This window comes from Dermacentor variabilis, chromosome 2, assembly GCF_050947875.1.
Source record: "Dermacentor variabilis isolate Ectoservices chromosome 2, ASM5094787v1, whole genome shotgun sequence".
NCBI lineage: Eukaryota > Metazoa > Arthropoda > Arachnida > Ixodida > Ixodidae > Dermacentor > Dermacentor variabilis.
In genome coordinates this window covers 16,360,378-16,374,060 of record NC_134569.1, presented here as the reverse complement: position 1 = coordinate 16,374,060, position 13,683 = coordinate 16,360,378, and the positions used below count along the sequence as shown (strand labels likewise).

Here is a 13,683-nt window from a genome sequence, read left to right as displayed (position 1 = left end):
ACAGCAGGACAAGATATGGTCTCATGATACTGGTTTTGAAGTCAACACACACTTGCAGCACAACTATGCATAGGAAACGTACAGAGATATGCAGTCTGGCTGTAAGTCTAGGCAAAAGTATTGGACATGCATGTTAGCCTTACAGAAACGAGCACACTGCTTGTTCCCAATCTGCTACTGTCCTCCATTTGTTTCCAATGTGCAGCTCCATCCAAAGTTCAGAAAGGGGCCGCAAACTCAACCAAGCTGTGGTTTCTACAGGGAGAGCCATGGCACAGACGACAGGCAAGGTTGTTGGTAAGCAGTAACTTCTCTTTCTACTCATTGTCCTTATCCAGTGGAGGCCATCATCCACACCATCATGGATGGCATCTGGCTTTTCATTAGGTAAGTAACAGGGGATGCAAGAAATTTTCTGCAAGGCATACTATTTATTTCACAATGAGTGTGAAATAAGTGACAAGTTTTTTCGAGTGATAAGGGGGAGCTACAAAGTACCAACAAAATTAGTGAGTGCATACATTGTGTTTTCAGCTCAAAAGACTTGTGCCATCATTCTTTGCCATGTTATATATTTATATTAGTGACAAGAGCTTTAGGGATGCAGTTCCTCTTTTGCAATGTGCAGCATAGGACACTTTACCGCAAACGCTCGAGCACACCAAATTAATTTTTGTAAACAGAGGGTTGATATTCATTCAGTGGTGATACTCAAGCTCATTGAGATGGGGCGGCAGCACAAGCTTTTTTGGCTGAGCCTGCCAGCTACAGTCTCCCCTTGGTGCAATTCGGGCATGTCCTGCTGAGTATGCCAGCTCTTGTCAGATTATCATTGTTAAGCGGCGATGAGTTTCGTCAGTTCATGGGTAGAGAGGTCCACCTGGGAATGCATGATGTGACTTGGTGCAGAAAACTTATGGCTTGAGACGGGCGACCCAAACAGATGGCACACGTGCAAGTGAAGGATGTTGAAGAAAGCAGCACAATTTTATGCAGAAAAATAGCTGACGGTAGACCATAAACAACCAAAATGAATGTGCTTAAAGCAGCAGATGTATGACAGGAGTGAAAAATTGTACCACTGAAAGAGGACTTCCTAATCAAAGCTGACCTTCACACTGCATGACTTCTTAAAGATTAGTCACATTCACTCTTATGTGCAGCTCGATCTACTCTGTAGATTGAGCTGCACCTTGCACTCTTTTCTGCACTGGAGATATTTATTTTAAGACAATAGCCAAGCTTTAATCGAATGCATGCCATAGAGTTGTTGCCGTCATATCTACACGGAGTACCAAGTCATAATTTGTCAATTTCTTGACATGAAAAGCTGATTGACTAAAATTTAGACACCTGCAATTTCTGCCATTTTGTCTTTATTTAAAGAATAAATACTATGTTCTGCTTGAAATGTGTCGACATGACAGAAAGCATGGCCGAGTTCACACAAATCCTGTTAAGATGTGCATGTCTGCCAGTTCACTTTTATTTCGTTCAATTGTTTTATTGTTGCCTCTTGGCTTGTGCAGGTGGTGCTTTGACATCTGCAAAATCGGTCGTCTCATCTCTGTGGTCCCACTTCAGCCCACCGACGCCTTCATCATCTACTGAATCGGTTCCTCCGACATTGCCCAAAGAAGAAAGTGTTGAAACAGTGTCAAGCCCCAAGGAATGACTGATTTGCACCTTGCACTCTTTTCTGCAGTAGAGATATTTATTTTAAGACAATAGCCGAGCTTTAATCGAATGCATGCCATAGAGTTGTGGCCCTCATATCTACACTCCTAGCCAAGCTGCTCCTGCTTTGTTTCCCTTTCAAAAGCTTTTTGCACCTCTGTTTACAGGTGCGTACATGCCTTTACCTCGACAGAGGTTGGGCGTTGAAAAAAAAGAAAGCTGTGGCAGCATGGAAAACATTCACGTATCCTATATTGTCGTGCTCTGCATATGTGAAGTGCGTGCCACAAGATCTGAGTGTTTACATTTTGTCAACACAATGTTGTCTCTGTGTTGATAGGCTGTTCTACTAACATGCAAAATGATGCTGTTTGTGTTTCCTTTTTAATTGTTTTTTTTTGTGTATATACTTTTGCAAAGTTTGAGAGGTTGAACTGCAGCAGCTCCTACAGTCTAAAGCAGGCTGTCACTTGCTTTGGGCTTGTGTTTACATCAATGTGTTGTGCATTGCTGGCACTGTTCAGCTTGTGTTACATATTTTAATGATGCTGCAACTGACTTTTGGTGCAGTATCATGAAGAATTATACATAGCCCCATCCATGAGTCCTGCTAAAGTCTGCTGGAAGAAAAGAAAAAAATGCATGTGTAGCAAATTTTTTTTTTCTGTAATGTCTTATTTGGTGATTACGGTAAAGGCTTTCTATTCGCTAACTCCACGTTTAGCATATTTAGTCTGATCCGAAGATTCACAAATATTTGCGACGCAAAATTTTTCAGAAAGGAGATGGGCTGGGGCCCATATTTTGTCACGGTTCATTTCTTTTTCGTTCCTGATTATGTGTCGTGCTAATTAGTCAATAGTGGCCATAATGGTGGCATGGCAGCACCCAAGCCAGTGATGAAGAACGTAAAAAATGGGAAATGCATGTAATAGCTGCAAAATATGGTCTTGAATGTGTATTGGGATGAGAATATTAATTGTTTGTGTGAGTAACTTTTTCATAAGCTCTAGGAAATTCACTAAAGTCATGCAAATCAGGTCCTAACAAAAATTAAGTGATTTATTGTACATGGCAGAGTTATAAAACTGCTTGGCTCTTTTTATGTGAAACCAGACAGAAACACTTTGTGCTAACTCACTGAGGTGCACGTGAATAACCCTACCTTATGCTTTTGTTTATGTTAAGGCTTTTCTTTTTTAATGAGTATGGTGACAATTTAAGACAAGTTAAAGAACTAACACTCACTTGATGTGACATGTGTACATAATTTTACTAATTTTAATTCCTTTGTAGCTCACAAGTATTTTAGGAATAATCAATTTGCAGAATGAATCACAAGTAATGCAATCACTAATGTGAGACTCAACAAGGAGAGCTGATGATGTAGAGGATGTGACTGTTTGTTTTTATTTGTTGTTTTCATAGTAAAGTACTTGTGAAAATTCTGGAAGCCACATGAAAAGTGACAAGATTCAGGAAAAGAACGAGTAGCATGCCTTTAAAAAGCTGTGAAGCTTCAGAGCAACGAAAGTTCTGCAGAGGACCCAATACACAGTTCGCCAGCAAGTCTAACCATTCTATAAGTGGCTTTGAGAAATTTGGCAAGAACTCCACATTTACATTGACAGTACGTTGAACAAGAAGCTTTAGCTTGATGCCAACTTTAATTTTCTTATTCAAATTCATGTGAAACAGGAATTGTGAAACGAAATATTCAAATTTTCTTGACTGGTAGTCTCAGAATCTTTATTTAGGTGCTTAGTTATCTTATGAAAGTGGGCTGACGAAAATAAATATAAAAATATAAGAACATTAGGTTCCTAACTCTAATATCCCAGCAACAGAAAGAGATATGGCATTTTTTTAAACTATCAAAATATCTAAAATGGGCAAATTGGATGTATTACAAATGTATTTTTACTGCACTGGTATATTGTGGTTGCAACATTTATAAAGTTAATGAAATGTAAATAATAAATTACATATAAATTGTAGTGTAAGGACATGACTTAATCCACTTTTGACTCTATCAGTAGCACATTATTCTATATCTGTTTTTGTTGCTCAAGTATATTACGTTTTTAACTAGCTTTCTCATGTTCTTCAACAGCAGTATGTTAGCTTTATTAAATATAAAGAGACCTAAATAAAAATTCTGCAGGCATCATTCACTAGTATTTGACTCATTTCTTTTTCTTTCAATTGAATTCAACAAATTCTATTCATATCACTGAACTATTGCTTAGCCAATGAAATAATGTATTCTAACGGTGAAGGCTCAAGCTGAAGCTTTTGCATAAGTGAAACACTCGTTTCCCAGATGTCTGCCGTGCATTCCTCGGGCAACCTTTTAGCTCTCTGTATAACGAGGTTGCCCAACATAAAGGTCTCAAGCAGACAGTCAAGTTATAAAATGTGATAAGTTTTGTCTAGTCCGAAGTGCACCATGTGATACATGTTTGACAGATGTAAGCACACCAGTTTGGCTAAGGCGCACCGCTTTACTTTTATAGCTCTGTGCTTTTTGTTTTTGCTGTGTGAGCTTCCATTCTGAGCATGCTGAACTATATGGTGTTAGTCAGTTCTACCAGCATTAAATCACAGCTGTTTGGTAATATGGCAATTTCTCGTTACTCAGACCATGGCCACTGTTTCTCTTCGGTGCCACTGTTTCTCTTCGGTTGTTCAAGTTTTTTTCTTCTTTGAACGCAGATCATAATAAAGGCTATGTTGTTGCAAGATCAAGCCAAATTTGTCACAGTCATGACTTTTACAAGTAACAGCACAATCACCACACACATTTTTATCAGGGTTAACAAAGAAGAGCCAAAGTTCAGTTACACAAGAACTGCAAGATTCACATGTTTTTTGTTTCTCTTGCAGTCGGAAGTAGCTAATTAGGAACTGATGCCTCAAAGTTGCTGAAACTTGACATTATTTATTAGGTACTAAGCAGATATGTACCTTGAACGTGGAGCCTTATTCTGAGTGTGTAACAGCTGATAATATTACTTACAGTGGCCTTGGATGACTCAGTGGCCACCATGGCTGAGCCACTAGGTAAAAGGCTCATTGGTCTAATCAGCCATTGCACTGGAACTATGTCACACAAAAGTGAAAAGGGTCTCTGAAGTTGACAAGTCGAAGGTGTGGTGGTGAAAGAGCTGAAAGGTAAATAATTGCTCCTGACGGGCGGGAAGTCAGTAAGGAGTGAAAGAAGAAGGGAAAAAGTAGACAGTTTCGCGCAAAGGGCGAAGCAGTGACAGTGATAGCAAAATTTAGAGCTATGCTTCTTGGACGGTGTTGTATCTATATGCGGGTTTGACATGGCTTGAAGCAGCACACAAGGTAACTACTGTTTGGCAGGAACAGCACCCTGGCAGCTACCAGGCACCTGAGAATGCTAGCGCCATGAACGCTGCCAGTGGCGTTGCAGGCGTCGCACCTCAACACTGCATGAGATGAGACTTATGGGAAACCATCAGCATTAGTCCACACCTAGTGAAATATTAGATCTGCGAAATGTTTTATGACTGTTTGGTCTGCTCCTTGCACTCTGCAATTGGCAAAATTCTGATGAATAAATCGGTCAAGACCATAAAATTTGGTCAGAGCCACTTTGGAATTTCAATATTATAGCATTAATCTAGTGTACCGAAGAATCCATATGGACCACCGCATGAACGGCGATGGTGAGAATCCGCCAGCAGTGTCCATATAATTGCTATTGCAATAAAAACTGTGCTTACAACCAAGTTATGTGAAATGTTGGTTTTGAGTCTTATAATTCCACACAGTGAAGTGCACAGTTTGTTGCAAACCATGAAGGTGACTGCTACTGTTGCCAGTGTAGTAATTCCTGTACGTTGATGCTATGCTTACAACCATCGCTCGGCAGTTTAAACTAGACAATGGATCAACATCAACTGCCGAAGAACTTGCTGCTATCCGGGAGGCACTTCGATTTCTCTCCGAGGAGCTTCCTCACGATATTCTGCGATTGCAAACCAGCTCTTCAAACGATTGACTGTGTCCTCAGACGGGGCTTGTATTATTCCATGAATATAGAAATTACAGAGCACCTTGACCACGCAACTAGAAATGGTCACATTGTCACCTTTCAGTGGATACCTTCACACTGTGGCGTGATAGGAAATGAACAGGCAGACGCTGAAGCGAAAACTGCTTTAGATAATGCTTCTGAAATATGCATTCCGTTCTCATGAACAGACACAAACACCCTACTTTGTCGCATAATACCCAACCGTACGTTGGAACACTGGACCCACTCTGATTGACGACAGAAGTGAGTACACAAATCGGACCAAGAAATGAAATTTCGTATGCCTCACAAGCTCAAAAGAAGCCAAACGAGCATGGTGCACCGGATTCGCCTTGGTGTCGCACTCACCAACCGTTATAGACATATGATAGGTGGCAGTGACACTAGCCCAAACTGTGAATACTGTGAGGTGCCAGAAACACTTGATCATATATTTTGCATGTGTCCCGCTTACGTGCAAGAACGACAGCAACTGGTCTCTTCCATTGCAAAGATCCATAAGAGGCTGCCATCAGACGAGTTTCTTTTTGGTCCTTGGCCTAATGCAAACAGCGCAGCCCAGATAACAAGTGCTGCTATAGCTTTTCTCCAAGCCACTGAGCTGGACGCACAGCTTTAGAGATGCTACAACTCTGTGAATTTGTATAGACACATCTCTTCTTTATACCATCGTCATCATTCATCAGCCCTTTCCCTCCCCTTCCCTCTTCCCCAGTGTAGAGTAGCAGGCCAGAGCAAGTTATAGCTCAGGCCGACCTCTCTGCCTTTCTGTAAATAAATTTCTCTCTCTCTCTCTACAACCAGTCACTCATCAAGACATTTGGATTCAAACTTGCAATGAATGCTGGTTGACCACGAATCGTCCAGGAATTGGTTTGTTTCAGGCAGCTTTCAAAAGATTTAAATCAGCATTGAAGAGGAATGTCAGATTGACCTGAATTGGTAAATTAATGTTTCTGGAATACCAGAAATGTTCTTATTATGAGCAAAGTCATCGCGGGCGAGGAATTATTAAAAAAACAAGACAGATTTGAAATTCTCGTGCTAGATCCTCATGATGTCACAAGGTTTGTCTGTTTAGTATTAGTAGGGATGTTCGAATATCCAAACTTCAAACATGAATCAAATAGCCCTTGCTATTTGATATTTATTTAATTTGAGAATCGGCTATTCAATGTAGTTGAATCTTTGCTTCTGTTCGAATACTAGACATAAAAACACTTATTGGAGTCTCAAGAGGAGAGATCTATGCAAGTGAGGACTGTTCGGAATGATTCTACTGCAGGAGAGCAGTGGTTGTTGAGCAGAGGTGCCATTTCTTGAACGAATTCATGGATTGGGTAACTAGGGCTCAACAATTTTCAATAATTCAGTAAGATTCCCTTACCTTTAGCCAGCCTATATTCAAATTTGCATGTTTCGATTTATGCAATGCAAGTTAATACTTCACCAGTCTAACCTTATGTGCAGTGCTTTAAAACAATGCAGTGTTGTAGAATTATACTTTTCACCTTTAACAAACACACCACCACTTGTATTGGCGACCTGTTGTCCCCTTCTTTTTATTAGTTAATGTCTGTCCGGGATGGAAGTAAATGAAAGTGCTCGTTCTTTATTTGCAAGCTACTCACTTGACCACTCTTCTAGTTGCCAACAGCATTACGTTCATGTATAAAACAATGTAAATGTTTTTTTTTTTTTTGTCTGACGAACTGCACACAAACTTTATATTTCACTTTATTTAAAAACCAGAAAATAATTGACATTTGACTTCATATTCAGGTATCACTTTTTTAGGATATTCATATTTGTTTCGATTAAGGAATTTCACTATTCAAATGCCCTTAGTTAATAGTTTGTTGATCAGCAATCATTACATTGCACTCTGGAAGAATGAAACACTGAAACTCATATATTCTAAGAACTGTTTCTGAACGAAAGAGATTTAAACATTCATTTATTAATGAAACATGAAAGTATCACTGTGGCAACTTGGTTACATTGAAGTAGCACATCCCTTTGCTCTTCACTTGTTAATGTAAGCACCTTGCCATGCAGCAATTCAATAGGCAGCTTGTATCACGGCATAAACTGCCAGACGAATCTGCCAGCTTTACACATACAAGAGGCATCATGCGAGGAGCTCACCTAATCAGATGACAGCGTGTCATGGCTGATGAAGAGGAGAAGCAATAAACGGTGCTTAGAGGGCAGTTGGACGCCAGTGGCCGACTTGGCTGACATCTGCTATGCTAGGAACACAGAGTTTGTTCTCCCTTAATAAATGTTAGTTTAAAGTCAGTGCTTTTTCCCCGTCGTATTGAATCTTTCTTTCGTACTGGGTCAGTTATAGCTAAAATATGAACCAGTATCAACTCATCCAGTTTACTATTTTTCATAATAAATAGCTTTTTTATTTACCTGTGTTGCTTAAGGTCACTACAATATGAAATCTGCGACATTGTACTGATGCTACACTACAGTTCTGGCACGATAATAAAGAAGAACTTTTCTCTGCTAGTAAGCAGTCTTATTCTGCTTAATGGAGGCAAAACAAGCATTGACCAGACTTAACCATCAGTCTTGCTCTTTCACAACCCTTTAAAACAATGGGCCTTTTTGATTTGCTGCCTCAAACTGAACAACACTATTCAAGATGCAGCACATACACACTGATTGGCTGAAAGCAGCGGTTCAGACATTGCTGGTCAGTCCAGGACAACAAATCTGAGAGGCCTAGTGGTGCACTATTGAGGAAAAGATAGGTTATAGCTCACAGGAACTGTTAGAAAGCCTTGCACCCTGGATATAGGAGTGCAACTGTCGAGTGCAGATTGTACGTCTGTTTTTGCTGGAAGAAAGATTAGTTTGTTGGTGCGAGTAGCACCTGAATCTTTTTCCCTCTGGTATGCATGGAAGTCATACATGGTTATGCACAACATGTGGGGTAAGCATTCTTCGTTGCTTTTTTTTTTGTTATGGGTACTACAACTGAAGCTTGTACCTTTTGGTATTTCACTTATGTCACTGACATGCAGATTACGATTACATGTTGCGTTTGCAGGCTTTTGTGCCACATTTTGAGAGCAGCAATCACAGTTTCTGTTTTATATTTAGATGTCTGCTTTCCAGACAATCTCTTGTACACAAACGCTTGCACACACAGCAAATAAACACATGGAAAACAAGGGGCACACTCATAAGCAGAGAAGTGTTTAATTCGATAACACACCCTAGCTGAGTTCACCGTATTCCTCTCATCATACGCACTGTTTGTACTAGCTGACTAGGTTTTCCAACTGCAGCAGCTGCAAACTTTTCAGGTGGACTTTTCAGAAGTACTACTAACTGCTGAAGGCTCTCTAGTGGAGGTAAACCAAGGTCATCCAACACATTGCACAGGTAACTGATATCAGTAGCCAGTTGTGCCGATGCTTGCCTTGTCAACCTCTCGATCTGCATCACTGTGTCAATGTATGCGTACATTGTGGCCTGGGCTACACAGCCCAGGAGGTAGTCTGCCACGTGGTCAGTGCTGATCCCTTCAATTACATGGGGAAGATTGCTGTGTTTCAACGCTGTTGACAAACCTTCATTCTCTTCGACTATGAACGGCTCAATGTGCTGTGGTATGGTCAGCAGGTACTGGCCAATCTGTGTGATGTACTCCATGGGGGAAATGCTGAACGCTGGCAAGTCTGTTGTCAGAACACCGTCTGGGTTCTCTAGGGACCACACTTTCAGGGAAGGCACACCGCTGAAGTGGCGCTGCACTTCTGCAAAGACAGTGTCAAACGTGAATTTGGTGAACTCTGTGCATAGTTTTGCAATGGCCCGCATGCTTTCTGGGAATGCAACAAAGTCTTCAAGGTGCACTTGCATAGCAAAGTCCCTCAGACTGCACTGCATGACGGATGGCAGCAGCAGCGTGACATAGTCATTCAGAATGTTACCCTTGTTGTCCTCTGTGCCCTCATTAGACCCATTAAATGTGCTTTTTTGAATATGGAGTTGTTTCAGCGCAGTTTTTATGTTTGCCGTTACGCTCTTATCAAAAGCAGAAAGTTGAATTGAGATTTCACCAGCTGCCTGCATGCACTTCAAGGCATACTGAAACATTGTCCAACTGTCCAATTCATCTTGCTTTGATGAAGACTTCAGCTGCATCAGTACAGCATAGCAACGCTCAAAGTAAGCTCGAAAAAGTGCCTTTATGGACTTCAACAGCTCTGGATACGAACATCCATGAAGAAGAATGCTGCAGCGTTTCTCCGCTTCCTTGGCCAGTCCAAACACCTTGAAAACTGAATCTGACAACAGGGTAACAGAATCTCGTATGTCATCACTTTGTGTCGGTATAAGCGACAATTCTCCCAGCAAGCACTTTTCTTCCAATTTGTCATAATTTTCGATGTGTGTATGAAACATAAAAAATACAGATTTCATCAAAGTCACGACATGAGGGCTGGACATGAAGTCAGGGTTAGCAGTTGATATGGAGTGAGCAAGACTTTTACAAAGCTGCTCAGAGACTTGAAGCACTTCAGTTAAGTAAACTGTCGAGCTGTTCTGCTGCTTCATCGCGGCCTCTAGACAGAACTGCAAACGGGGGTCCAGGTTTGAGATGGCATCGACAACGACCTCCGACAGGATGAATACGGCTGGCGGGTCAGGGAACACCTGATTGCACCAGGTCACCTGTGAGTGCCACGACGCTACGAGAACGTCGTAGAAGTTGTTCAGCCATTCAAGAAACGTGTCATCGACCTCGCTGTCGACAATCTTGCGCCAAGCGTCGACAAGTTTGTTTCTGTGGCAGTTGTGGTAATATTTCAGTAGCTGCTGCATTCGTCTTATGTCGGAAAAGATGCGCACGTAAGACTTAGCAGCTTCAATCGATTGTGTTGTAAATGCCTGAACCAAGAGCGGGCTCAGCATGGCCTCCAGTTGGTTTTTGAGCGACTCTAGCTTTTGCAAGCGTTGGTCGTAATCGGGAACATCCACAAGTATCTCTAAGCTAGTCTGCAGACCCACAAGCCTCTCCGTGATCGTCTGCACGTCACCGCTCTGGAAGACCTGGTCGACGTCCGCTGAGAGCGTCGTCCAGTTGTCGGCTTCTCTCAGTGCCTGATTGGCATCCAGCATCCTCAGCTTGATCGTGTCCAGTTCAAGTAGGGTTCTCATTGACGTCGACGAATCTTGCTCTACCTTAGCAATGTCCTTCTGCACAGCAGCCATCTGCAATTTTAGCAACGCTGCTTCTTGTTGCATTGTCTCTACTTCACGTAGCACCCTTGGTAGATTTTGTTGCACTTGCTGAGCGGTTTCTTCCAGAGCGCTGTTCATCTCCTGAATGAACAGCTGAAGCTTGAATGCCACTTCAGACGCGTATGCTTCCTTGTTTTCTTTAGCTTCCGGCACCTGGAATGCATTGTTGATCCACTCTTTGGCGTCAAAGTTCTCATTCGAAAACGCCGAAAGATTCATACTACAACCAGTTATAACTCGACTAGTTCCACGTCAAGATTTTTGTTTACAACGCAGCCACACAGCCACAGAATATAGAAACCAACCGCAGTTACGCACGCCACCGTACCGTACCTGCCGTAAACGCAGTGGTGCCACAATTTCGTAAGGTACAAATACGAGAAGCATAAATCAGTATTTTTTAAATATGACACATCATTTTATCTTAATTTTATTGTATTACAAATTGCTACAAAGGCTTGTTCATTTACTAAGAACCTACCGAGCACTACCGAGAACGTGCCGAGCAGTGCCGAGCGGTGCCGAGAGCCTTAAGAACTACTTTGTTGAGAGCATGTAGCTAACCGGTTCCGGCGTTTTGCGAATTGTTGCGCACCCGATTTCCGGTGCTTTTGCTGTATTCATGCCCTTGATGGAAACTTTGCTGTAATGGCGTCTGGTAGTTTTCATGAAATGTGATGCGGTTTGTTGAGTGGATCTAAGTGCTTTTATTGTCTTGTGCTGCGTGCGCCATGAACTACAGTGACGGGAACGCGTAAGTGCTCATGTTCTAGTGCGGCGGACCCTATCAGCCGTTCTTGACAGTGGAAGCTTCGAAAGGCAGGTCCACTGTGGCCGCCGGGTGATCGCGTATATTTTGTTAGGCTTATCGGTGCCCGCATCTTCACGTTTTCTTTCGCGTCGCATCGATTCTACCTTCTGTCAAGACGCGGGAACAGTCGGAGCGGACGTCACTGCATTGCCCGAATTGTGGAGTGACGCTTCAGCGCAACAGTTGGTCACGAACGGACGCAGCACGGATTTGCGGAGTGCTCGGTAGGAGTGACTGACTCTCAGGTGAAATCTGTTGGGGTCGCTCAGGTGGGCCTGTGTCTGTGCCGACGCTCCCTCGCAAATGACCTCTGGAACCTAGGGGCGCGGGTTCGTCGATGTGTCTACGCGACTCTTAACACCGACATGGCGTTCAACGAGGTGAGTGCAGTTTGTCAGTTTTCTTTCTCTCCTTTTCTTATTTCAGCTTCCTCCGCAGTCTGGCTGCTCGTCCTGTCGTGTTGACGCGCTTGGTAACGTTGCCAGCGAATTTCACCGCTCATCTTAGCTACTTAAGTTGCTTAATAGCTTTGCGCGCTGCGTCGCAAGTACTAGTGGTATGGACAGTTTCACAACCACTCTCCGTGGTACCGGGAAGCGCGCTTTCTGAATAGGCGTGCGCCGATATGTGGCATCGCGCCGGTGCCGCGTCGCACCTGCGTTCGGCCGCTTCCGATGACACCGTTCGAGCACTCTCGCGGGGTCTACCAGGCTATGGCTTCGCTTGGTCGAGGCAGAGAAAGCCGTGTGTGATTTGTGGTTCCTGCGGATTGTATACGCCTTCGTGAAACCCTTTGGCGTTTCTAAGGGACATGAAGGTGCAAACGTGATGGTAACTTGGATCTTGTCACAGATAGTAGAAATGGTGGCGGGCAGAAGTCACTCGCTGGTCCTATTGGTACAAAGTTGGAATAGTTCATTTTTCTCATCCGAGCTCTACATTATGTTTAAACGACTGTGATATGGCGAAAGTGTTTACGGATGGTTACGGAGCTGCCTTTTCTGCGTTCTCGCTCTTCCCCAAATCAGTGCCGAGTGAAAAGGAGTTAAAGAATATGTGCGTTGCAGGAACATTTTGTATGGTCTAGGTTGACCACACAACGTGGCCAATATAAGTGGTACCCATGTGTTTCACGGGTAAAGGTGCTTCGCGGTATTTAATTTTGGCTTTGGATCACAGCTGTGGTACCACTTCCCCTACAAGCATGACGTATGTGTAATTCCAAGCCATGCCGCAAGACTAGCTGCCTTGCACAACATATTTAGTCGTGTTAGGAGATTGCACTATTTTATCATATTGCTTCAACACTTATAGCCATTGTAAACTCTTATCGGCAGTGAAAAAGAATGCTAATGCAAGTATATTTCCGTCCATCTAGTATCACTGTTGCCACATAAAATGTGTTCAGTATTAGAAGCAGAATTGTCTCAGTGGAAGTGATCCACAAGGTTCCCTAGTGAGGAAGTCTAAGAGTAACTGGGCGGGAGAGCCAAGTTTAACAGAAGTCAACATACACCTGTATCTTGCAAAGTGACTATACTACTATGACATTGAAAGGCACACTAACTAAACCACATAGATAAATAGCTTAAAACTGTTTGGAAGGCAAAATTTCATGTAGTGGGCTAACGACACAGAACCTCCGCACCACCGTTGGCAGCGGAAACTGTTTTTCCACTTAGCCATTGGCAACAGGTAAGGTTACTATACCAGTAAGGTAATCGTGGCACGCATCCATAGCAGTGAACCATGAAAACAAGGAGAAAAATATACGCACAAGTGCTCTTTACTGTTTGTACTGAGGTTCTGGTTAAGTATCCATTTGTAATTTTTTGCCAACTTTTAGGGCTATGAAGGTGAT

The 13,683-nt window shown here is 42.6% G+C and overlaps 3 protein-coding genes across 3 annotated transcripts in view; 2 read left to right on the top strand and 1 right to left on the bottom strand.

Moving 5' to 3' along the window:
• The window catches only part of LOC142571422 (late secretory pathway protein AVL9 homolog), a 60,711-nt gene extending 56,286 nt beyond the window's left edge, over positions 1-4,425 (top strand). The window contains exons 16-17 of the mRNA XM_075679757.1: positions 206-297; positions 1,530-4,425. Of these exons, the coding sequence (XP_075535872.1) occupies positions 206-297; positions 1,530-1,675 (238 nt within the window). The 3' untranslated portion in view covers positions 1,676-4,425. The remainder of the gene's footprint in view (positions 1-205; positions 298-1,529) is intronic.
• Positions 4,426-8,939: 4,514 nt separating this feature from the next.
• Cog7 (conserved oligomeric Golgi complex subunit 7) lies at positions 8,940-11,333 on the bottom strand. Its single transcript, XM_075679758.1, has one exon. It carries the CDS (start codon positions 11,228-11,230, stop codon positions 8,987-8,989), a length of 2,244 nt encoding a protein of 747 aa, XP_075535873.1. The 5' UTR covers positions 11,231-11,333; the 3' UTR covers positions 8,940-8,986.
• A 289-nt stretch (positions 11,334-11,622) lies between these two features.
• Positions 11,623-13,683, top strand: part of GckIII (Germinal centre kinase III) — a 181,369-nt gene continuing 179,308 nt past the window's right edge. The window contains exon 1 of the mRNA XM_075679763.1: positions 11,623-12,202. Within this exon, the coding sequence (XP_075535878.1) occupies positions 12,188-12,202 (15 nt within the window). The 5' untranslated portion in view covers positions 11,623-12,187. The remainder of the gene's footprint in view (positions 12,203-13,683) is intronic.

Coding starts and splice junctions, on each gene's coding strand:
- Cog7 (XM_075679758.1), bottom strand. CDS start 11,230: ATGAATCTTTCGGCGTTTTCGAATGAGAACTTTGACGCCAAAGAGTGG.